Genomic DNA, 25,708 nt, shown 5'->3' with positions numbered 1-25,708 from the left:
TCTATGTATAATCGAACATGCATATGATTAAAATCAGATGCAATATGGGAACGTACATACAGTGTGAAAAGTTTTACATTATCCAAGCCTGTCAATCAAAACAGAGAACTTCTCGAATGATGCCCCTTAGGATCACCTCCTCCTCTCCTTAGCCCCATAGATGAAGCTCCAAACATGGCCAGTCTTGAGTACTCCAACTCAAGATGCTGGCTGTGCTCTTGCAGCGTACTTGATCTTCCCTATTGATTTTCTTCTCAAGAAGTTCTTGCCACTTTACAATCTGTGTGCACTTCCTCAATTGTTTTCTGTTTGTTTGTTTGAACAATAACCTGGAAACACCAGTAACTATCCAGATAGTAATTCCCTCAGGAACGCTAGAATCATCTTACCCAAGGAAGAGAGAGGAAAAGAGGAAGGTGCAGACACCAGCACAAATGCAGACCTCAAGAGAAGCATGGTAACAGGAGCTGCTAAGGAGAAAGACAGACTTGAAACAGGCAGTGTGAGACAGACAGCACACTTGGAGAGGGTGTGGAGAGGCTAAGCAGCAATGTCCCAGTGACCTGGTGTCCTAGAGAGTCGCCTGAGAAAGAAGTCTCAGCTGAGGATTGAACATGTCGGATGGGCCTGTGGGCATGTCTGCAGGTATTGTCTTGAGTGATGATGGATGGGAGAGGTCTCAGCACACTATGGGCAGAATTATCTCTAGGCAGGTGGTCTGGGCTATATAGGAAAGCTAGCCAAGCAAGAGCCTGTGAGGGAGCCAGCCAGCAGGCAGCATTCCTCCAAGATTCCAAGTTCCTGCCCTGGCTTCCCTTGATAATTGGACTGTGACCTGGAAGTATAAGCCAAACAAACACTTCCCCCTGCACAGGTTGCTTTTGGTCAGAGTGTTTACCACAGCAACAGAAAGGAAACCAGGATGCCTGGCATTATAGGCCAAGTGGCCGACACAGGACTTAAAAGGACTGCAGGGACACCTACAGAACGGAGGCATAGAAGCATGAAAGCCTGCCCAGACTAGGCAACCCCATCACTCAAAGGTCAGGGCTGTGGAGAGGGTCAGTAAACAAGTGCCTTCAAGGGCTGTCAATACCTTTAAAAAATTCTTCTCCAGCCCTACAACAGCAGCTGTAAGTCTGACCTCTCTGGAGTTCTAGTGCCTCCAGCCTCAGAGTCTGGGCCATGTGTGGTGAGCCCTCAACATTCACAGACTCCACACCCTTGGGTTTAACTAACTAAAGATCAAAACCCTTCAAAAGCACACCTTCCCAGGGTGTGACTGGCTGCTGGTGGGGTGGGGGTATCATTTTTTTCTCAGTAGTATAGCCACTGATAAATTGCCCATGCCTCAGGAAAACATGACCCACTCACGCTCACGCAAGCAATCCTAATAAAACTCATTGGCTTGTTAAAAAAGAAGAAGAAGATATGGCAATGTCTTCTGCTTATAACATGGCTGTCAAACTCCTGAACTCACAGCAGCTGTGGTTGCCTGCACATGATCAAGCCAGTCCGCATTCCAGCGTGTGGTGCTGAGGAGCTAATGAGTCCCCAGCCCAAGCTGAGGAGTTATTGACATGATGGCTTCTGGGAGAGGGAGAGTGGTTTTCTTTAAGGGTGTAGCCTCGTTAGGTCAACCATGCTCCAATGGATGGTTCCACACCCTTGAGTACATGGGCAGCACAGAAGGATTCGGTGTCATTTAAAGAAGATATAAAGTAGGAAGGGGTGGGAAGGTTGAGAAGAATCCGGGAGAAGTTAAGAGTGGAGGGAGAAAAGTTCCCAAGAATTAATAAAAATATTGTATTTAAATTTTTTAATGAAAGTAGGAGGGACTTACTGGGAAGGAAGGTGGGGACTTAGTGGGGAGGAGGGTGAGGACTTAGTGGGGAGGAGGGTGGGGACTTAGTGGGGAGGAGGGTGGGGACTTAGTGGGGAGGAAGGATTCCAGAACTAAGAGGGAAACAGAAGGGAGCAGAGATACATCAATACATGTAAGAAATTGTCAAAGGGCAAACTTTAAAATTAGAGCAAAATTTTAAATTGTCAAAGAAAAAAAGTTTTATAAAATAAATTTAATGAATTTAAATGTTTTTAAAAAACAGTAACATCTGTACTGAACATGTACAGACTTGAATGGCTTTGTCTTTATTCTGTAAACACTATGCCTAACTGTTCTCACACATTTATATCACATTAGAGATAAGTTACCCAGAGGAAGACACATGCAGCCTGGCAGTGAAGTATGATGCCATTTTATCAGGAACTTGAAGGCTCAGGGACTTTGGTATCTAAGGGAGACGACATGCTCAGATACTGAGAGATGTCTAGACTTCCCTATTGCTGAAAGTTGGCTACATCTCATCACCTAGGAAGACAGAAACAACCAAGAGCTGGCTGCTCCCATGATACTAGAGCTATGAATTTGTTGGGCAGAATTCCCCTTTTATGAAGCAGAGCACAGAGTCCCAGAAGAATGGGGTAGTGATTAGAAAGTTTTTTGATGGATAGAGATGAAAAGGCACACACTCTGTGTTGAGTTCTAAGGTTCAAAGAAAAATATCAAAACAGTCACCATGCAGTCTGGCCTGACCTGACTCCCATTTCTCTTCTATGAGTCCTGGTGATCAAGACAGGGGTCCATACCCTTCGTGACAAGCAGACACAAAGGGGAGAAGCTCACCTGGATCTCCCCAGGAGTGTTCAGGAAATGGCTTGGGAACAGGCTGGGGAGCATTCCAACATTGTTGACTGGCAGAAAGAGGCAAAGCAAAGGGTGTCAGAACAGGTGGGAAATCTTCCTACAGAAACATGTACAAAATGATTTCTGTATATGGGTACTCATTGCAATATGATTTAATAATAAGGGAGGTGGGTGCAAGCTAGGGAGATGACTCATTAAACAAAGTGACCATTGCACAAACATGGGGACCAGAGTTCGATCCCCAGCACCTAAATTAAGATAGAAAAGAAAGAAGGGGGAGGGAGGGAGAGAAGAAGGGAGGGAGGGGGAGAGAGAGAGAGAGAGAGAGAGAGAGAGAGAGAGAGAGAGAGAGAGAGAGAGAGATGAAGAGTAATAGAAGAAGATTTTTGACATTGACCACTGGCCTCCATAAGTACAGGCACACACACACACACACACACACACACACACACACACACACACTATGGCTATTTAGAATTTAAACACATTAGGAAACAACACTTGTGATACAAGGTTTTTAGCTATGCACCTGAGGATAAGAACTTTCAATCCTCTTTCCTTCACTTCCTGCATGCTTGAATACTAGAGATGTGTACTGACATGTATAAGCCATGTAAGGTGCTGGAGATGGAACAAGCCCTCTACCAGCCAACCTGCACCTCCAGCTCTGTGTTTCTGGTTTAATGCTATAAAACAATTAGTAGGTGCAACCCCCGTTTTCAAAACCCCATTTGTACCTGGAAGGATATGCACCAAAACACTGTTGCAAGTTTGGAGGGCTTTAAGGAATTTATCATTCTTGTGTCTGTTCATCCTTTCCAGTTTTTTTCTACAATAATGTGTTTTATATTTTTATTTGTGAAAATGTAATTGTGGCTAAAATTTTAAGGGAACTTTAAATTCTAGTCTTGCTTTCCCCTATGTAATGCTGACAGTGCACCCTGTGTGTGATCGCAAGATGTCCATAAATACAGGAGAACATCTTGATTTCTGAGTAAAAAGTAAGTCCTTTTTTTTTAGTCCGTGTTTGTGTACAAGTGTGCACTCATGCGTGCGTGCGTGCGTACATGTTTACCACGAAACGTGTGGCAGTCAGAGAACAACTTGAAGAACTCAGTTCTTGCCTTCCACCATATGGATCCCTATGATTGAACTCAAATCATCAGACTTGGTAGCAAGTGTCTGATTGCATCAGGCCATCTCACCAGGCCCCTTCCAAAAGGGGCTTCAATATTCAGTTTAATACTACAACATAGTTGTGGGTTTTGTCTAAGCTATTGTAAAATCAAGTGTCACTAAGGTGATTATCATACTTATATGTAATACCAAGATTTGCTTTTTTAAATTTACTTACCTAAAATTCCAATTTCTAATCCTTTAAGTTTTTCTTTAATATCATCATAGATGTCTTCTTTGGTAAAATCTGCTTGTATAATCTTCACACGGCTTCTAGTGGTCCATTCTGTATGAGAGACCACAGGTATTTCTAGTAAGCATGAGTAAAATCATCCCTTTTGACCATTAAGTCCTCAGCATTAAAATAGATTTTGTGGGACTGAGGAGATGGTTTGGCAGTTAAGAGTACTTTCTGCTCTTATGGGAGACCCAAGGCTGGTTTCCAGCACCCACATTAAGTGGCTCACAACCCCTGTAACTCTGGCACAAGCCACTAAGAGATTGACATAAACTCAAGCTTGGGCCCCTGGAAGAGGGCTATAAACACCATCTGATGCTTTCACAGCTCAGCAGACTCAGGTCTCCTCAGCATAGATACAAGTATCCTTTGCATGTGTCCTGTGCTCCAGAATCTGTGTACATGGTAGCTTGTTTCCCTACCACACTCTTCTTCCATTTTCCAGAGCAGCAAATTAAGGATAAGTGTAGCTGACTGACTTGTCCAAGGAACCTATTCTTCACTCCCTCCAAGTTTAGTGCCTTGTCAGCTGTTTTGTGCTGGCTTACCCAGTGAAGGCATTTGCAGGCAGCAGTAATAGCTGCAGGTAGACTGTCTCAGTCTCTCTCAGAAGTACCTTAGCTTTGTGTCTAGACACAGCTCCTCTGGTTCAAGCAATCATGAGACATAGTGTGAGAGTCAGGGATCCTTTAATGTAAAAGACATGACTTGTTTTCCAATAACATGACAAAAAGCACATTTAACACCATGAGGAAAATGCTCAAAATGCTTTGGTGCTAATCGGAGTGACTCCTAATATCCAGGTGCAGAACAAAAGCCAAATTCATCAGTTCAAGGGCACTGAGCCTCCACAGTGCGAATGCATAGCCCTAATCCCCACAACTTTCTTCTATTCTGACCCTCCCCCAAAGAAACAAGGCTGACCCAGAACAGCCTGCTGTGGTTTAAAAAGTCTTCATAACTAAAGACTCACACATTTGCCTTGATACTTCAGATAATTACTAACTTAATAATTATTAAAATTGAATACCTAAAAAAAGCATTATGGTCATTTTCACTAAAAATAACCTAAACAATTCAAAACAATAAAATATTTGTAAAAGATGTCTTTTAGGGTTGTTATGTATATATAACATGACATGCAGCCCTGAGTCGTATCTTTTTTTCCTTTTCTTAACCTGATGACTATCAGTTAGCATTTTCTCACCCTCCTGCAAGGAGGAGAGCATAGACACAAAGAACTGACACCATTTCTGGCTTTGAAGGGAGCAACAGAAGCTAAGAGGCAGCTGGGGCTCTGGCTGAGCAGGGCTGATTCTGAGGGTGAAGGCCCAGAGAGAACTCAATTCTGTGAAGGTCACAGAATTCAGGGTGGCAGCCTATGCCTTGTACCTCAACCTTCCCTTGGTATCCAGGGCCCTTCTGTGTACAGAAGACAGATGGCAGCCCAGGCTCCAGGCAGCAGATGTGGCATGAACAGGCAGGACAGTGCCATGCTTGACCAGTTCCATACACACACCTCCTTTGCTGTGTGGGGTCACTCACCAATCTCTTCTGCAATGGCCTGTAGCTTTTCCAGTGTCCGGCTGATAAGTACGACGTTGAGTCCATGTTTGGCCAGCTGCAAGCAGGAATAGAAAGTCCAGAAAGAGGCTAAGCGGATGGGAGGCCTTAGAGTGACATACCTAGTTACAACATGAGTTGCCTGCTTCCTCTGGACTTATATATGATGGTGGTTCCTGAGCTATGAGTAAAACAGCCATCGTGGATAAGGCTGAAGCCAATGCTGTAGCTGTCATAAGTGTTGCTGTGTGCTCATTATATGGCAAGAGCCACTGTGGAAAGTCTTCTTGCACGGGCCTATCATCTGAGAGTCCCTATCGGAGACTGGTGGGGCTCACTGTAGCCATCTACAAAGTATGAGGGCTGTAAACCTTACTTTTTGATAGAGACTCTAACTGGACTGGGACTCATCAACTAGGCTTAACTTGCTGGCCAGAAAGCCCTGAGGTTCTACCTGCCCCTGCCTCTCTAGTGCTGGAATCAAAAGCATGCATCACATCACCAAACATTTTCATGTGTGTTCTGGGAATCAAACTCAGGTCCTTGTGCTTTCATGGCAAGCACTTTTATGACTGAGCTATCCCTCCACCACTTTTTAAGTGTTACTAGGAGACCGTCAGGGTAAGAAGGACTTATATGTGATGCCAGGCTGCCTGGTGTTGTGAGATCTGGCTCCCTTCTGACAAAGCATCTCAAAGAGCTACAAGGCACCCAGAGACTCAAGATGTACACCAGAGACTAACAGAACTCCTCTTTCTGGATAGAAAATAATATATGCACTCATTTCTTTATCTTCCTTGGGCTCCATGGCCCCCGTACCTTTTGCAATTCCACAGGATTGAATTTTACTCTCTGGCAATAAAACAATTCCTTAGTCACTCAACATGCATTCCCATCCTCCTTCTTTCTTTGGAACACTGATGTGAAACTGTCCAAATCCATTTTCGAAAACTGCAATTCATAAAACTCTGATAAAGTCCTTTCACTTTTATAGTTTTTCATCCATATTTGTCTCAAAGGTGTTTACCTGGTACTGGTAAAACACATGTGAGGTAGTTTTCAAAAACCTTTTAGTCTTGATCGTGTCTTTCTCATGTAGTTGTGAGGGTGGGCATTTCAAGAGAGGCGCTAAGGTAGACTAGATCTCATGGGGGCTAGCAGGATGCTCTGTCAGGAAGGTGCTTGCCACACAAGCATGAGGAGCTGAGTGCAAGCCTCAATGCCCTTGTGAAAAACCAGTCACAGCACTACCAACAATCTCAGCACAGGAGAGATGGAAAAAGAATTATTCCAGGAGATAACATGTCTAGCCAGTTAGTGAACTTCAAGTTCAGGGAGAGACCCTGTCTCAAAAGCGGGAGGGGGGGCATAGAAAGAGAATGAAAAATACACTCAACATAAATCTCTAGCTTACACACACACGAGTATGCACATGAACATTGATTTGCACATACACAAAAATATAATAGATAGCAGATCATAACATGATTTCAGAGAGAGAACAAAAAGGTCATTATTTGTGATATGATAGGAATCATACATGCACTTCTTGTACCTAGCTGGTACAGAGCTTCTAGGCCCTTGTCACTTTCTGCATGTTGGGAATGATAAGCATGTCTTTCCTGTGTGTGAGAGGATAGGAGCATCATTCCACATGAGACTGAAATTGCAGGAACATCTCCTGCTCCTTCTTTGATCTTGGTTCCTCATTCTTGACTCCCTGAGATCCTTGGGATATTCTAAGTACTAGGTGTCTCTCAGCACACCAATGAGTCAGCTGCTGTCTGAAGACCCTAGATAGCTTCAGGATCCAGGATAGAAAATTGTGTAACTTTGGAGTGTTTTAGTTATAGCAACAAGAGCAAATGAAAACAATAAAGACCAACCAAAAGAAAAAGACAGCTCTATTAAGTCAATCAAAATCAGCATTAAAGCAAGTAAGTATTGTTGGAAATAGACATTGTAAAAAGCTAACTCCCGGAGACATGCCAGTTCTACTCCTGGTTACCTAGATGAAAAGCTTTCCATGGAAAGAGTTAGCATAATGGGAGGTAAAAATGCATGGGCTCAGCTGGAGATTTTAATTGCTGGACGAAGCAAGTAGACATTTGGTAAGGAAACAGACTATAGAAACAACACAAATAATAAGATGGCTCTGACAAACCCATACAAACATGAAGCAAGAGTTCATCTTCTGAAAGTTGTGTCTGTGAAATGCCTGAGAAGGGCTGGAGAAAAGGCTCAAATGTTAGAAGCACTTACTGCTCTTCCAAAGGGCCTGAATTCGGCATCTAAGGGCACCTACACTCAAAGTGCACATACCCCTTCCCCAATGCATAGACATAATTTAAAACTAACTTTAAAAATGTATATACATACATACATATTTATATACATAGACGTATATGTAGATAACATATGCTCTTTTTAATTGACACATAGTGATTTTAATGTGACATTTCAGTGTATGTGCACAGAATGCAATGATCACTTTGGGGGCCTGGCATATCTGACATCTCAGATATAGATCATTTATTTGTGATTGAATATTCAAAATCCTCTCTCCTATTTTGAAATAATCAATGAAATTTTTATCAAAATTCCTGAACATTTGAAGCACCACAGCTGGGGCAAAGAAGCCAGATAAGAGTTCTGGGTCCTAGCTCTTCACAAAGCCACGAGGCCAGGTGCCCTTCTCCGCCCCAGAGCTGAGTGCAGGAGGGGGATTGGTACAAAGAGGAGATGAGCCTTAACAGCCACCAACCAGGCAGGAAGTGAGACTCCAAACCCTCTCCTACAGGCATGGCAAGGACCTACACAACGGTCTAGTATGTCAGGCTGTTCTTCATCCCTGAACGGCTGGCCCAGGCACATCTGTGGGAGGCACCAGGCAAGGGATCAGGCAAAGGGGGAGAGGCCATTGGGGAAGAGCCTCCGGAGACCACATTTATTATTTTTTTATTTTATTTTATTTTTCTTTATTAAGAAATTTTCTACTCACTCCTCATGCTATCCACAGACCCCCCTCCTCCCTCCTCCCACCCCCCAGCCCTTTTTCCCAAGCCACCACACATCCCCACATCCCCCAAATCAAGGTCTCCCATGGGGAGTGAGCAGAGCCTGGCTCACTGAGCCTAGGCAGGTCCAAGCCCCTTCCCACTGCACCAAGGCTGTGCAAGGTGCCACACCACAGGCACCGGATTCCCAGAAGCCTGCCCATGCACCAGGGACAGATCCCAATGCCCCTGTCTGGGTACCCCCCAAAGAGTTGGAGCCAAACAACCATCTTCCGTGTCCAGAGGGCCTAGTCCAGTCCCATGGGGGCTCCACAGCCACCAGTCCACAGTTCATGGGCTTCCACTAGTGTGACAGCTCATCTCTGCACGTCCTCCCATCATGACCTCATCGCCCCCTCGCCTACAGTATCTCTCCTCTCTCTCATCAATTGGATTCCCGGAATGCAGCCTGGTGCCTGGCCGTGGATCTCTGCATCTGCCTCCATCTGTCACTGGACAAAGGCTCTATGATGACAGCTAGGTTATTTGCTAGGCTGGTCACCAGAGTAGACCAGTCCAGGCACCCTCTGGACCACTGACAGCAGACCAAGGTGGGGTCAACCTTGTGGATTCCTGAGAGCCTCCCCAGCACCCTGCCTCTTCCTACTCCCATGATGTCCTCATCTATCATGGTATCTTCCTCCCTATCCTCCCACTCTGTCCTTGTTCCAGCTTGCCCCTCCCATTTCCCTATGCTCTCATCCCCCACTCCTTACCTTCTGCCACCCCCCCACACACACACACACAGTCCGCTCATGTAGATCTCATCCACTTCAGAGACTACATTTAAAAGAAGAGAGGCTGCCATCCTCAGAGGAGTAAGAGAAAACCAGAAAGATTTTCTTAAAGCTGTGTTGAGTGGACACAAAAGAATTCTCAGAAATGCAAAACACTTCATTTCCTTGGAAAGGGGCAGGCAGTTAGACAAATCTAGCCAGGTGTGGTGCATACACCTATAAATCCCAGCACATGGGAGGCAGAGGCAACAGGGTTGCTACAAGTTTGAGGCTAGCCTGAGCTGTGTAGCAAAATCCTGCCTCAAAAACAAACACAGGCAGGGTGGTGGTGGCACATGCCTTTAATCCCAGCACTTGTGAGGCAGAGCCAGGCGGATCTTCGTGAGTTTGAGGCCAGCCTGGGCTACCAAGTGAGTCCCAGGAAAGGCACAAAGCTACACAGAGAAACCCTATCTCGAAAAACAAAAAAACACTATTTTAATTAAAGTATACCCTGGGCTACACAATAAGAACCTGTCTGTGGTGGTATTCTGTTCCCCAAATATTGTGCACCCTAATAAACTTATCTGGGATCAGAGAAAAGAACAGACACTAGATACAGAGGCTAGAAAATGGTGGCACTCACACCTTTAATCCTAGCATTCTAGAGGCAGAGATCCGCCTGGATCTCTGTGAGTTCAAGGCCACACTGGAAACAGCCAGGCATGGTGACTCGCGCCTTTAATCCCAGGAAGTGATGGCAGAAAGCAGAAAGATATATAAAGTGTGAGGACCAGGAACTAGAATTTTTTGGCTGGTTAAGATTTTAGGCTTTTGAGTAGCCATTCAGCTGTGATCCATTTGGATGAGGACTCAGAAGTTTCCAGTCTGAGGAAACAGGATAAACTGAGGAACTGGCAAGGTGAGGAAGCTGTGGCTTGTTCTGCTTCTCTGATCTTCCAGCATTCAGCCCCATACCCAGCTCCAGGTTTGATTTTATTAATAAGACCTTCTAAGATTCATGATACACCTGTCTTTAAAGTTATTTTTAATTTTTACATCAAAAAAGAACATAGTAAAAAAATAAAAGGGCTGGGGCTGGAGAGATGGCTCAGAGGTTAAGAGCACCGACTGCTCTTCCAGAGGTCCTGAGTTCAATTCCCAGCAACCACATGGTTCACAACCATCTGTAATGAGATCTGGCGCCCTCTTCTGTATACATAATAAATAAATAAATCTTTAAAAAAAAATAAATAAGCCGGGCGGTGGTGGCGCATGCCTTTAATCCCAGCACTCGGGAGGCAGAGCCAGGTGGATCTCTGTGAGTTCGAGGCCAGCCTGGACTACCAAGTGAGTCCCAGGAAAGGCACAAAACTACACAGAGAAACCCTGTCTCGAAAAAAAAAAAAAGAAAAAAAAAAAAAAAAAAAAAGAAAGAAATAAAATAAATAAAAGGGCTGAAAAGAAGGTGGTGTGAGTAAAGCCATTGCTCTGCAAACATGGAAACCTGAGTTTGGATCAGCAGAAACATGCAAAGCCAGACCAGGTAGCCCACATCTGTAATATTGCTCCTACAGCAGAGTTAAGATGGGAGGTGAAGAAAGGCAAATCCCCAGAAGCTCACAGGCCAACTAGCTTGGCATATGAAGCATCTAATAGCAAGAGACCCTGTCTCAAACAAGGTAGAAGGTGGAGGAGGCCAACTCTCAAAGTTGACCTCTGACCTTTCACTATGGCAGACATTTACCTGCACTCATACATACATGCATACACACGTACACAAGCATGTACACACGCATGTACACACACACAGACAAGCATGTATACACACACACGCAAATACTGTGGCAAACATTTACCTGTACACACACACACACACACACACACACACACACACACACACACACATACACACACACTGCTTTGGTAGAAACAGAACAAAGGAAAGAGAAATGGAGGCTTCAGAGCCTGAACAATAGCCCCAGAGACATCAAACATCTCCACCACAAGAGTCCCCGGGAAAAGCAACCGTGAGTGGATGGGAGGAAACACCACCTGCTGCCGGGAGCCCAGCAACCACTTTGGTTCCCAGGGATCTGGCACCCTCTTCTAACCTCTGCCAGCACCAGGTATGCATGCAATGCATTTAAATACATGTAGGCAAAGCACTCATACTCATAAAATAAATGAGAAGGAAAGAAAAATATAAATTTCTAAAACCAAACCAAGAGAAATAACTTGAAGAATTCTATAATCACGTTTAAAAAATAACAAATGTTTCCACACATGGGGACATACATCTTTAGTCCCAGCACTTGGGGAACAAATGGATCTCTGTAAGTTTGAGGCCAGCCTTGTCTACATAGTGCCAGAATTATGTAGAGAGACCCTGTCTCAAAAAACCAAAACCAAACCAAAACAAAAACCCATGTTAATAAGAAGGCAATAAGGACACAAACAAGTATTTTAAGTTGTCCCACAAAGAGAATTCCAGGCACAGATAAATTCTGGGTAAATTCTACCAAACATTCAAAAAAAAAAAAAAAGCATTCCAAAATTGTGTAATCCTCTAAAAGAATAAAAGGAGGTCAAGTTCTCTCTTTTTATGGAGTGCCTATAACCTTGACACCTCAGACTCTCTAGAGAACAAATACTGTCATCTAGTCATGCTGACCACTGGGAAACATAGCCCATGACTTGGCAGTTCTGTTCTTACAGATGCTGTTAACTTATACCTGTCCTCTAAGAGACAGGGACTGACATAAAACATGGGTGTCTGCTGACTGAAGAAAGCATAACTAAATTGGGACACACCAGAATGCTATAGTAGAGTGATAATGTGATGCTCTACAACACTGAAGAATCAGTGGACCACATTCCAGATACATTGGTGAGGATGAATTTTTAAAACAAGGCCAGATGGTAAAGGTAAACTGGGGGTTGGGGCAGCTGAAGTCATACAGACTAGATTGAGACTCTGGTAACTGTCACGCCTACGAGGCGGGGCCAGGGGTGGCGCCTGGAGACCCAATGGGGGTTGGAACTTCCAGATCCAAGCTGGAATGGCTACCCACTACACGCACACATGCACACATGCATGCACCACACCACAAGAACAACCAAAGCCAACTTTAATGGCCATCCCTGAAGGCTGGCAACAGTCATGAGGCTTCCTTGAGATAACACACCCTGAGAACCATTATGGAGAGCAGAGCTGTCCAAATGTCTGTGCTGGAATCACAGCTCCCCAAAGAGCAAAGGGTCAACTATCCCACATTAAATATACTCTGTGGCATATTTTGAGTTGGTTACTTGAAGAAATTGCCATTGGAAACAAATATTTCTAAAAGCTGTCCTTTTGCAGAAATAAAGTATTTAAGTAATTAATCATTTGATAAAACAAGGGGCTAGAGAGATGGCTCAGTGGTTAAGAGTGTGTTCTACTCTTGCAGAGGGCCAGAGTTCAGTTCCCACATCTATATGGGATGGTTCCAACTACCAGTAACTTCAGCTCCTATCCAGGGACATTCATGTGTACATTAATGCACACAAACATAACACACACATAAATTTTCATAAAGGAATCATAAGATGCAGGCAGAGACTTTTCTTGTCACACACACATAAGCAGATTGTAGTGTGACACTTGCCCAGGGGGACCATGATGGCTGCTACCGGGGAGACTCTCATCTGTATCACCACTTTCCTGTACCACCTCTGTTCTCCCCAAAGGCCCAGTCCCTATCTCCTTTTGCTCTACATAAAGTCCAGCCATTTTGACCCCTCACCAGTCTCATACATGCATGACTTAGGATGGCTTGACATCTGCATCCTTTTACATGTTATCTATCTACTGTCAGTTTACTCATTGACTGAAGTATCCAGCCTTCTGAAGGAAGAGCCCCTTTAGGATATTCCTAAAAAAGTGACTTGAGCCAGGCAGTGGTGACACATGCCTTTAATCCCAGCACTAAGGAGGCAGAGGCAGGCAGATTTCTGAGTTCGAGGCCAGCCTGGTGTACAGAGTGACTTTCAGGACAGCCAGGACTACACAGAGAAACCCTGTCTCAACACCACCACCAAAAAAGGGGAGTTGAGAGCAGCGTTTGGAGACAGAGGGCTCTCACTATTGGGAAGAAGCTAAACTACACAGTAAAGTCAAACACTGGAGGTCCTGATGAAGCTGGATCCCTTTCTGGGCATAGGATCCATCAGGCAAGAAGTCACAGCCTCTAAAGGACCTTTTCTCTGCCCAAGAAAAGTTGGGCATGTGCAGCGGTTTCTCTCCGGCTGGTGAAGAGCTGCTGTGCAGAGCTGTAGCGGGGACCAGAGGATGCTAACCAGAGAGAGCTCTGTGGGGAAGGCACCCATCACTAAGAACCCTCTATGTTATCAAGGCCCTTCGCTGCTGCCAGCCATATTCTCAACATATGTATCTACATACAATTAAGAGTTTTCTTTTTTAAAGAAGATTTATGTTTATTTTATGTATATGAGTTTTCCTGTTGTTTTCTTTATATCTCTTTAAACAAAAACACACACAGAATCATCCACCACCCCTCTGGAAAAATGCCAATTAAAGTAAGATTTCGCCAAGCAGTTTTAAAAATAAAATACATTGACAAAAATAAAACATTAATTAGGAGGAAAAACCATAAACCCAGAGCTGGGGCAATTCTGGGCTGATGGTGCGTACAGAGCCCCCACCCCCCACCACTTCTGAGAGCTGGAATCTGTCACAAAGGTGACTTAAGAATGAAGGATTTTTGTCTCCCAGTTCACTTCATCAGCTTCCTGAACGGGAAGTTGTCCATTAAATGGAAAACAATTTGCATTTTCAGCACAAAGGGTACTCTTTGCCTGTGGGCTCCAGCCTCTCCTTGGTGGCGCCGTTTTCTGGAGAGAGTTTCCGTGCAGCATGTGAAGTGGTCTGGGCCAAAAGGGGCCCAGACAGCACCGTGCTGTCTGGGTAGTATTGTCCCCTTTGTCTGCTCAAGCAGGACTCAATCTTATTTTGAGAAACTCGGGGCTGACAGGCCCCATATGCGGGTCTTCAACCCCCTTTCAGAGAGTTAAGCCCCAGCAAGGCCTTTCCCATAATGCACTGCCCACCAGGCCTGGATCTCTGCTGGCTGAATGGGAGCCTGGGTCAAGGAAGGTGCTTGTGGCTGCTAATCTACACCCGGGAGTGGGAACCAGACAGAGCTTCTTCTGTGTGGCCAAGAATAGAAGACAGGGCTGGAATTCAGGTGCAGACAGAGAGCCACAGAGGTGGAAGCCCACCCTCTGCCTCCCAGCCCAGCCCTTCCAAAAGTTTTTTGTTTTGTTTTGTTTTGCTTTGTTTTTTCCCACCTGCTTTGGTTGATACTTGAAATTCCTTTAACAGGAGGCAAAGCCTCTCCTGCCTCTTTAAAGATGAATGTGGATTAAACTGAATGTGCACAGAATAGGCTTCCGGAAAGCCAGAGAATCATGTTCCCCTATTCCTCCCATTAAGCACTACCTTGAAATTCCCAGAGTTATTTAATTAAGCTGGAGCAGAGGATAAACCCCAAGGAAGCTCGCTCTCTCTGATTAAAGGATCAGAAGAGGGAAAGCTAGCGGGACCAGAAGACTCACGCGAAGGCGCCTGCCGTCTGTGCAAGCACAGGGAGCTGCCCAGCCCAGCATCCGCCGGGGGAAATGCCCACATAACAATGGACATCTGTAATCTAAGAGCTCGGGAGGCAGAGACAGGTCAATCTGCAGGACTAGCTAGGTAGCTCCAGGTTCAAAGAGAGGCCTTGTCTCTAAATAAATAAATAAATAGACACGATAACATTTCTAAGACAGACAGATCTAGAATCATCAGAGAGGAAGGAGCCTCAGTTGAAGAAATTCCTCCATGAGATCTAGCTGTAAGGCATTTTCTTAATTAGTGATCCATGTGAGAGGGCCCAGTCCATGGTGGGTGGTGCTGTCCCTAGGCAAGTGATCCTGGGTTCTATAAAAAAAAAAAAAAAAAAAAAAAAAAAAAAAAAAAAAAAATCATGCTGAGCAAGCCAGTAAGCAGCACCCCTCCATGGTCTCTGCATCAGCTCCCACCTCCAGGATCCTGACCTGTTTGAGTTCCTGTCCTGACTTCCTTTGGAGATGAACAGCAATGTGGAAGTATAAGCCAAATAAACCCTTTCTTCCCCAACTTACTTTTTGGTCATGGTGTTTCAGTGAAGCAATAGAAACCCTAACTAAGACAAGTTGGTAACCAGGAGTGGAGTATTGCTGTGACAGACCTGACCATGTTTGGGGGAGGATTGTGGAAGGACTTTGGAACTTTGGGCTAGAAGAACCATTGAATGTTAAGAGCTCTGTGGGAACTTGGAAGAAAAGAATGTTTAGAGCAGTGCAGAGGCCTGGCTTGTGAAGTTTCAGAGGGAACTTTAAAGACTCTATCAAGGCCATTTGTTACTTAGAATTAAGATTATGTGGTTTTGGTTTGCTGGAACTGAAGAATCAGCAGTGATTAACAAGATACCAGAACTGCTAAATCAAAACTTTGCTTTGCCGGGATACTTGGTGCTAGAGCTAAGAAATTAGCAGTGATTAAGAAGAGACCAGCATCACAAAGGTGAAATCTTCTGGGAAGTATTTCCTGAGAGCACAGAAAAGCTGTTTCAGAGGAGGCCAAGGCTGTATCTTATGCTGGCAGCCAGATGTGAAAATGTGTAAGAGCCACCCAGGTGGTACTGGTTCTGAAGGCATGAAGGGGTCATGGAGAGTAGCTGAGGCTGGGCACTTGAAAGCTGGGAGAGGCCATTGGTGAGATGCTGCCTCAGCAGCAGCTGAAGGCCCAGGACTAAAAGAGTCATGCAAAGTTAAACTTGACACCATGAAGAGAGCTTATGGGATGAGATGCTACTGATGAAAGTGCAGTCCAGTGGCAGCAGAAGACCCCAGTGTTTTAGAGATGCCAGTACCATGGGACGACCTCAGGCAAGATAACATCAAAGAAAGTTGTACCAAGACATGTCAGAACTAAAATTCTGGCAACTAAAGACAAAGAAAACATATTGAAGGAATCCAGAGAGAAACAACACCTTACCCACAGTGGAAAAGCAATTCAAAATCTTCTCCTCAGAAATCAAGGCCAGAAGCAAATACTGAAAGGAAGGGAATGTCAGCTACAAATTCTACACCCAGCAAAACTATCCTTCAAGAATGACAGGAAAACCCAGAAGTTAGAGTAAAGAAAAGCCAGGGGAAGGCTTTGTCTACAGATCTGTCCCCCAAAAAAACAACCAGAAGTTCTCCAAGCAGAGAGGAAGTAACTAAAGGAATAAGGGACATGGAGAGAAAGAAGTAACAATAAGTCTCAGACATTCCTTCTCCAGTATGGCCTGTTCCATGTGTCAGCCCAAGTAGATCATGATACCCAGACATGTGGTCAAACATAAATGACGCTGTTTCTGTGAAGGGGTGTGTATGCTTCTGTTTCTTTCGCTATGGTCTTTTGATTTTTATTTGTTGGTCTTTTGAAACAGGGTCTTATGCAGCCCGGGATGACCTCAAAATTGCTATGGAGCTGAATGCAACTTCTACCTCTACTTCCCAAGTGCTAGAATTACAGGTGTGTGCCACCACAGTTGGCATGTAAATGTGTATTTTAGTAAGAAATAACATAGTCAGAAGAGTTTAACTTGAGTATTTGCCCTCCCTAGTATGGGAGAACCTCATCCCTGGATCTGCAGCCTCTGCTTCCTGAGTGCTGGGATTAAAGGTATGCACCACCACCTCCTGGCAACCCTGCAGATCTTGAATACATCAGCTTCCAGAATAATGTGAACTAATCTTTTAAAAAAGATCCATCTCTCCCCAAATATACATATTCTGCTCTTGCTCTCTCACCCTCTCTCTTCCTCTCTTCCCTCCTTCCTTCTCCATAATTGGTTTTGTTCCTCTAAGGAACACCACGTGCATGCAATGCCCTTGGAAGCCAGAAGGAGGTGCCTAATCCCCTGGAACTAGAGTTACAGATGTTTATGAGATACCATATGGGTGCTGGGAACCAGTGAATGAACAATCTTCTCAACTCCAGGAGACACAATTTAAACTTTCAATATAAACAGAAGCTAAACTTGAAAAGTCTTTTCTATGCAGCATTCTGCCCTTCTCATCATGTTTAACCTTTGCAGATGCTCAGGTGGGAAACTGCCACCTCCCTGACATAGATCCAGCCAGTGATGGTCAAAGGAAGGTTCTGGATGCCCACACATTTGCAGTTCTCAGCCATAGAGTCCTGACCACCCCAGACTGAACCCCTTTCTCTGGAGCAGCAGTTAGCAGGAGAGAAGAATGGACTCTGAAATGGAGAAAAGCCTGCATGAGGAAAATTAGGAGCCCAGAAAAAAAATATTTAATTAACTTTTAAAAAGAACACAAGGGCCGGGCGTTGGTGGCGCACGCCTTTAATCCCAGCACTCGGGAGGCAGAGCCAGGCGGATCTCTGTGAGTTCGAGGCCAGACTGGGCTACCAAGTGAGCTCCAGGAAAGGCGCAAAGCTACACAGAGAAACCCTGTCTCGAAAAACCAAAAAAAAAAAAAAAAGAACACAAGGAAATATTAAAGAGTTTGTACAGAAGAACAAGCAAAATTAGTCAAGGACGTGACAGAATGTCAGGACACAAGGCTCACAGGTGAACTCTCCAGTGCTGGCAGGGACCTAGAAGCCCCAGGATGATGTGTCACTTGGCCAGAGTCAGAAGATCCTGTCAGAGTGAGGATTGACAACTCTACCCAGCCCCCAGCTCCTGACTCCTAACCCTTGCTTTATAAGATGGTAAAGAAACAAGCAACTCAGGCAGCATTTGACTTGGGACAACCTCTAAGTAACAAGAAAAAAGTCAGGTCCAAATGGATAAGAATGAGAAATCTGAAAGAATCCAAGTAGCGCAGAGTACAGGCCACTGTGGTGGTTTGAATGAAAATGGACCCCACAGGCCCATATGAGTGGCACTATTAGGAGATGTGGCCTCATTGGAGGAAGTGGTCACTGAGGGCGGGCTTTGAGGTCTCAGATGCTCAAGCCAGGCCCAGTGTCTCTGTCTTCCTACTGCCTGCACATCCAGATATAAAACTCTCAGCTCCTTCTCCAGCACCATGTCTGCCTGCATGCTACCATGTCCTGCCATGATGATAATGGCTTGAATCTCTAAACTGTAAGCCAGCCCCAATTAAATGTTTTCCTTTATAAGAGTTGCCATGGTCATGGTGTCTCTTCACAGCAATGAAACCCTAAGACAGTCACAGATCTTAGTCAGTTTTGGATCACTGTGACAAAATACCTGAGATAAACATTTAAAAGGTAACAGAGTTTATTTGGGCCCAAGGTTAAAGAAGTCCCTATCTGTGGCCAGTTGACCCCTTTGCTATGGACTCATGATGATCTAACTCAGCAGGGGAAAGCTACTCACTTCAGGGCAGCTGGAAATTATGAACACATCTCAGAAGCCTAGTTCCTTTCTAGAGGTTCCACAGCCTCCCAGCAGCACAAGCTGTAAATGTGCCTTTAAGGGAAAAGTCAAGCTCCAGGCTGTAGCAATGAGAGAGACATCCTTATGATTAAACATTTTTTATTATATTGTATGGGTGTGTGTGTGTGTGTGTGTGTGTGTGTGTGTGTGTGTGTGTGTGTAGTGGGGTGTAGAGGGGGTGCAGGATGTATGTGTGTATGGTATGCTATGGCGTGGTGTGGTGTGTGTGTGTGTGTGTGTGTAGTGGGGTGTAGAGGGGGTGCAGGATGTGTGTGTGTGTGGTGTGCTATGGTGTGTGTGTGTGTGTGTGTGTGTGTGTGTGTGTGTGTGTGTGACAGTGCGCGTGTGGAGGTCAGAGAACAACCTGCTGGAGTTGGTTCTTTCCTTCAGTTGTAGTGGGATTGAACTCAGGTCTCCAGGCTGGGCTGCTGAGCCATCTAGCCAGCCCTTCCTTTCCCAGACTTTGGTAACAGGAGACATACCACTTTGGAACACAGTTGCTGAGCCCTCTTTCTATTCTCTACATTCAAATGTGACCACACCATCTGTCAAGGACCAGCCAATACTGCTTGTGAGGACATCCTTATGTATGAATTAAAGTAAGATCAAAGAACTCTTTACCGTAGATGAAACAGACCTGGAGCAGGCAACCAGGAGCTGCACATTTTTCTCCAGGGTGGAAACTAGGCATGGCTATTCTTTGCCAGCACCTGGAACTTTTTAAAGGTGTGCATAAGACATGTCACATCCAAAGTGTTTATAGAGTGGCTCCACGACACCTTGAGCTGTCATTTCACACAGTGTGGCTTATTATGACATTAGCCTCTGGAATGGAGAGATAGGGGTAGCACTCTGAGGTTAAATGTAGTCTTCATAGCCACTAAACATTTGTGTCCCCTCAAAATTTACATATTGAAATCCTAACCCATTGGATGTGGTGACACACACCTTTAATCCCAACACTTGGGAAGCAGAAGCAGTCAAATCTCCGTGAGTTCAAGGCCAGCCTAGTCTATCTAGTGAGTTCTAGGACAGCCATGGCTACATAGAGAAACCCTGTCTTTAAAAAAAATAATAATAAAGCCAGGTGGTGTTCGAGGCCAGCCTGGTCTACAAAGTGTCCAGGAAAGGCTCCAAAGCTACACAGAGAAACCCTGTCTCGAAAAACCAAAACAAATAAACAAAAGCAAACACACACACACAGACACACACAAATAAATGTGAAAAATAAATAAATAAAATTTAAGACAATATTTTTTATATAAGAAAATGCTAACAACTAAACATAACATTTTAAAAATAATGATATGTATAACATGAGATTTGAAAGAAGTTTAGGGAAACTGACAAGTTCTGAATATCTCTCTGTCTCCCTTGTTCAGGAGGACTCGTTCCTCTCATTGGAGTTTTATAATATTCTTTATAAAGACTTGCATACTGTTTTTTGTACATGTGTTGTGTGTGTGTTTAAATATGCATGGACTCACATGTGTGTGCAGGATGGCATGCATATGAAGGCCTTAGTTTACATCAGGTGTCTTTCTCAATCATCCTCCACTTTATTGAGACAGCATCTCTTGCCGAACAGACTCCACTGATTGTCTGGTCAGTCAGCTTGTCCAGGGGAATTCTCTGTCTCTGCCTCCCCAGTGCTTTGAAACAGAAGCTATATATGATACATCTAGCCCACACAAATAATCTTTGAATCAGCATGTTGCCTATTTGTACAGGATAAATAAAAGGGATTTATTTATTTATTCATTTTGAGACAGGATCTCACTATGTGGCCCTGGCTGTCCTGGAACTTGCTCTTTAGACCAGGCTAGCCCTGAACTCACAGAAATCCCTCTGTCTCCCAAGTGTTAGGATTAAATATGTGCACCACCACACTGGGCAGAGTTTACATTTTTAAAGGTACATTTAAATACCTAAACAGTATGGCACAATTACAACCTAAAAACACCAAATGCCCCATAAATCTCTAAAGTCTAAATGGAGGCAGGGCCACTGGTCTGCTTGTTTGAGAGAAGAGGCTGGAGAGATGGCTCAGCATTTGCTGCCCTCCCAAAAGACCAGAGTTTGGTTCTTACATCACATGGGTGGCTCACAATCGCCTGTAACACCACTTTCTCTTCTGGCTACACAAGTGGCACACAAATACACACAAAACCTTTTTAAGTGTCTGAAGGATGAGATTTTTTTTTTTAGTCTACTCTCACATTAAAGATATTTTATTTCTTGGACTGGAGAGATGGCTCAGCGGTTAAGAGCACTGACTGCTCTTCCAGAGGTCCTGAGTTCAATTCCCAGCAAACACATGGTGCCTCACAACCATCTGTAATGAGATCTGGCGCCCTCTTCTGGCCTGCAGGCAAACATGCTGTATACATAATAAATAAATAGATCTTTTTAAAAAAAAGACATTTTACTTCTTAAATGAATGCTTATGACTTTTGTACTCGGGAAGGTGATGGATGAGGTCGATATCCCATGACAACAGGGAGACAGCTTCAAAGTTAGGCTGGTGGGATTCACCTATAGTCCTAGCAATTCAGAAAGCTAGCGCAGGAATCCATGTGAGGTCAACAAGTGAGACATGATAAGACCTGATTTCCAAAATCTAAACTGCAAGAAAGCGGCCACCTCGCCGGGCGGTGGTGGCGCACGCCTTTAATCCCAGCACTCGGGAGGCAGAGCCAGGCGGATCTCTGTGAGTTCGAGGCCAGACTGGGCTACCAAGTGAGTTCCAGAAAAGGCGCAAAGCTACACAAGAGAAACCCTGTCTCGAAAAAAACCAAAAAAAAAAAAAAGAAAGCGGCCACCTCACCTCGAATGAGTAGGCTTTCCCGATGCCATCTCCTGCTCCGGTGATTACTGCAAGGAACAGTGACAGTCTTGAAGCAACAGGACACATCTCTTTCTCACAGCTATATTCTTTCGTACTTCTCAGTCTAGAACTCGCAATACCACAAAACCGCATTTTCCCACTCCAAAGCTTGCAGCTCTTGGTAACCCCTGACAGAACACTTGAAGGTTTTTTCTGATTTGTTTTGGGGGCGAGGGGTTGTGTATGTAGTTTTGTGAGGGATCTATAAATCTAGAAAACACACTGTGAAATGCAGCAAAACACTAAAAGCCAACAAGTATTTTATCCAGGTTCTTAAGGTTTGGGGCAGTGCAAGCCTTAGCACCTCAAGGGCGAGCATGTGTCCTGTTATTGCTTCACCCCTGCCCAGTGGTTACTCTAAGAACACCTCAGGGTCCCTTCTGAGAAGTGATCTGGTCCTCCCCTCCTCCACCCCACAGGACAGCAGCCCACAGTGACTGTGGAAGATAAGGAACCTAGCAAAAAGAACACAGGAATGGGGGTGCAGGAACCCAAGGTTTTTAGATAGTTAATCCTCAATGCCACTATCTGCTAGTACCCAACAATCTCAAAGGCCCTTATGCCCTTCATTCACAAAATTGGAGATTACCACAATTCACTACACATGTACCTGCAACTGACCTTGACACCAATAATTAAAGGGCACATTTTTTAAAATGTTAATCAAAAAAAAAAAATCCATCACGTTTCTTGAGCATGGATCTCACAATATTCTCTCCGGGTATTTTCCAGCCTTCTTACTGGGATTTTTCATCATCTACTTAAAATATTTTCCTTCCATGGTTTGTCTGTGCCTGAAGAAATCACGTTTGCTCATGATAATGTTATTCACTCTTGACTCCCAAACAAGCTAAGATTATATTTTTCACTTTGAAGCCACGGAGTCTCTAGCTCCATTTTAATTGCTTTGGGGGAGTGTTCTTAAAGGGTCTAAGTGGGCAGTAGTTGTGCAGAGGTCTCGTAGCACCAGGCACATGGGCATTTGATTGTGCCCAGTAGGATATTTGATCGAGAGCATGCAAACTCAGGTGGCTTAGTAAGTTTACTAGAGGCAGCAAACACATGTATGCACACATCACATATGTGTGCACATATATGTACATGTGTGCATGCACAGTGTAAGAAGCATCAGTTAGAAATTCATTAATTCATCCTGAACAATTTCCCATATAGTCATTTTAAAAAAAAATCTATGACAAAGTTTGCAAAGTTGCCAAGTTAGTAAGGGCATAAAATGCATTTAAAAAAGATAAATTAAAATTTGGATTTCAAATTTTTTGAAACACCCTTTAGCAAAATAGAAGCATACCATCCCAGAATTTAGAAATCTATAGATGAGGAGAGAGGTATTTCTGCCTTATTTATTATTTGTATTATCAGAAAAACTCCAAAAAGAAGAAAATCAAGCAAAGTAATAAATCCCAATGCATGGGTAAGAACAGAGGGGCAGTCTCCCTCCTCCACCGTCTCCTGATCCACACCTTGATTTTCAGATAGTTCTAATTCCACTCATGCTATCTAGCCACAACATTCATTTTATGTGAAGTCACAGAGGCATTCTGAGACATAAGAAAAAGAAACAGGAGCAATCAAATCAGCAAGACCCAGGGAGTCCTCTTACCTGCCCATTGTCCCATGGATTGCAGGAAAGACCTTGGTAAAACCTTCCGGGAGTGCAGCAGGAGGTACTGGGAAAGCCTCATGCACTTCAGCAGGCAGACCAGGCACACAAGCAGCCCCACGGAAACAAAGAGTTGCTCCATGACCTTCCCGTGGCTGTCCTGCTGGAGATGCGGCTGGGATCTGGCCCTTGCCCCCTATGTGCCTCCAGGGGCAGGCGACCTGGGGACCTGCCAGATCTCCTTCCGGGAGGCACTGGGTGTGTTCTATGTATCAGGGAGCATTTAGATTAGAGTAGCTTCTTTATGTAACCCTGTGATTTATGGGCTTTTGAATCAAGTATTCTTCATAATATCTTTACAGAACAGTTGGGCTTTTGTGGCAATGGAGTTGCTGAGTGAAGGAGACAGCAGACTTGCAGAAAAGCAAAGCCCAGAGAGAGGTAACATGGCACCCTGGGATACTTGGGTCTGGACCAAAGAGATTTGGTCTTGTGACTTGGTCTCCAAAGATCTCTGCATTGAAAGCCTGATCCCCAGGGTGGTAGTGATGTGGGAGGTGACAAAATTCTTGAGAAGTGGGGCCCACATTTTGGAGATCAATATGGCAGTTTCTCAGAAAATTGGGAATCAATCTACCTCAAGACCCAGATATACCACTCTTGGTCATACACCCAAAGAATGCTCAATCATACCACAAGGACACTTGCTCAACTATATTCATAGCAGTTTTATTCGTAATAGCCAGAACTTGGAAACAACCTAGATGTCCCTCAACTGAAGAATGGATAAAGAAATGTGGTAAATTTACACATTAACTCAGCTGTTAAAAACAATGACATCAAGAAATTTGAAGGCAAGTCAATGGAATAGAAAAAAATAATCCCAGTGAGGTAACCCAGACCCAGGAAGACAAACATGGTTTGTACTCACTTATAAGCAGATATTAGCTGTAAAGTGAAGGATAACCATTTACAATCCATAGACCCAGAGAGGCTAGGTAACAAGGAGGGCCCAAGGGGGAACACATGTATCTCCCTAGGAAAGGGAAATAGAGCTTGTGGGTGTACTGGGGGTAGGTGGAGATAGGAACATGAGGGATCAGGTTGGGGGTCATGGAGGGGGAGAGTATTGAAAGAGATGACTGGAAAGGGGAGGCAGAAATCTGGTACAAGGAAAATTCCTAGGAATCTACAAGGATGACCTCAGCTAAGACTTCTAGCAATTAGTGGATACGTAGCCTGAACTGGCCATCTCCTGTGACCTACAGTCTGTCCTGCCTATGGGATGTGCAGGGGTGGAGGTAGGAGGCAGGGTAAGGATGGCTCAGAGATTGTGGGAATGGCCAACTAAGGGCTGGTCCAGCCTGAGACCCAGGCCATGAGAGTGAGCCCACCCCTAACACTGCCTTGAGTGCTAGAACCCAGAGGCTGGATGGCCCAGAGACCTAGGACAAAACCAAACACAATTGGAGAAAAAAAAATGTAATGATTCCTAACGATATTCCGCTATACACATAGATTGGTGACTAGCCCAATTGTCATCAGAGAGCCTTCACCCAGTAACTGATGGAAACACATGCAGACACCCACAGCCAAGTATTAGGCTGAGCTGGGGGAAGTCTGCTGAAGAGAGGGAGAAATGACTGTACAAGCCAGAGGGTTCAAGGACATCACAAGAAAACCCACAGAAACAACTAACCTGGGCTCATAGGAGCTCACAGAGTCTGAACCAACAATAATCAGGGAGCCTGCATGGGATCAATGTAGGCCTTCTACATATATGTGCTTGTTGTGTAGCTTGGTCTACTTGTGGGACTCCTAACAGTGGAAGCAGGGGCTGTCCTTATGCCTTGACAGGCTTTTGAGAACCCATTCCTCATGCTGGGTTGCCTCGCCCAGCCTTAACAGAAGGGGAGGAGCTCAGTCCTACCTCACCTTGACATGTCATGCTTTGTTGATATCCATAGGAAACCTGCCCCTTTCTGAACAGAAACAGAGGAGAAGTGGATTGGGGGGTGGGAGGAACAGGCAGAGGGGAGGCAGAGGGAAGGAGTAGGAGAAGAGGAGGGAGGGGAAACTGCAGCTGGGATGTAAAATAAATAAAATAAAGTAGGATCTAGTAAGAAGTTCTGCAATCACTTGGGGAAGTGATGCTCAGAAGGAGAATCTTTCATTACTGTTTCCTACTAATGTCAGAAGCTACACCCATAAAGTCTCACTGGCATGGCTAACCAA

The 25,708-nt window shown here is 44.6% G+C and overlaps 1 protein-coding gene across 2 annotated transcripts in view; it reads right to left on the bottom strand.

The window, feature by feature from the left end:
- Positions 1-23,693, bottom strand: part of Hsd17b3 (hydroxysteroid 17-beta dehydrogenase 3) — a 33,538-nt gene extending 9,845 nt beyond the window's left edge. The window contains exons 1-5 of one of the 2 annotated variants that reach the window (XM_037205642.1): positions 23,474-23,693; positions 21,793-21,839; positions 5,667-5,742; positions 4,062-4,169; positions 2,687-2,754 (exon numbers count right to left, since the gene is read on the bottom strand). In XM_037205642.1, the coding sequence (XP_037061537.1) occupies positions 2,687-2,754; positions 4,062-4,169; positions 5,667-5,742; positions 21,793-21,839; positions 23,474-23,615 (441 nt within the window). In that variant the 5' untranslated portion in view covers positions 23,616-23,693. The remainder of the gene's footprint in view (positions 1-2,686; positions 2,755-4,061; positions 4,170-5,666; positions 5,743-21,792; positions 21,840-23,473) is intronic. The other variant, XM_028891716.2, reaches the window with a different exon arrangement.
- Between the last annotated feature and the right edge of the window lie 2,015 nt (positions 23,694-25,708).

Source organism: Peromyscus leucopus, chromosome 5 (assembly GCF_004664715.2).
Source record: "Peromyscus leucopus breed LL Stock chromosome 5, UCI_PerLeu_2.1, whole genome shotgun sequence".
Classification (NCBI taxonomy): domain Eukaryota; kingdom Metazoa; phylum Chordata; class Mammalia; order Rodentia; family Cricetidae; genus Peromyscus; species Peromyscus leucopus.
This window is presented reverse-complemented; position numbering and strand designations above follow the sequence as displayed.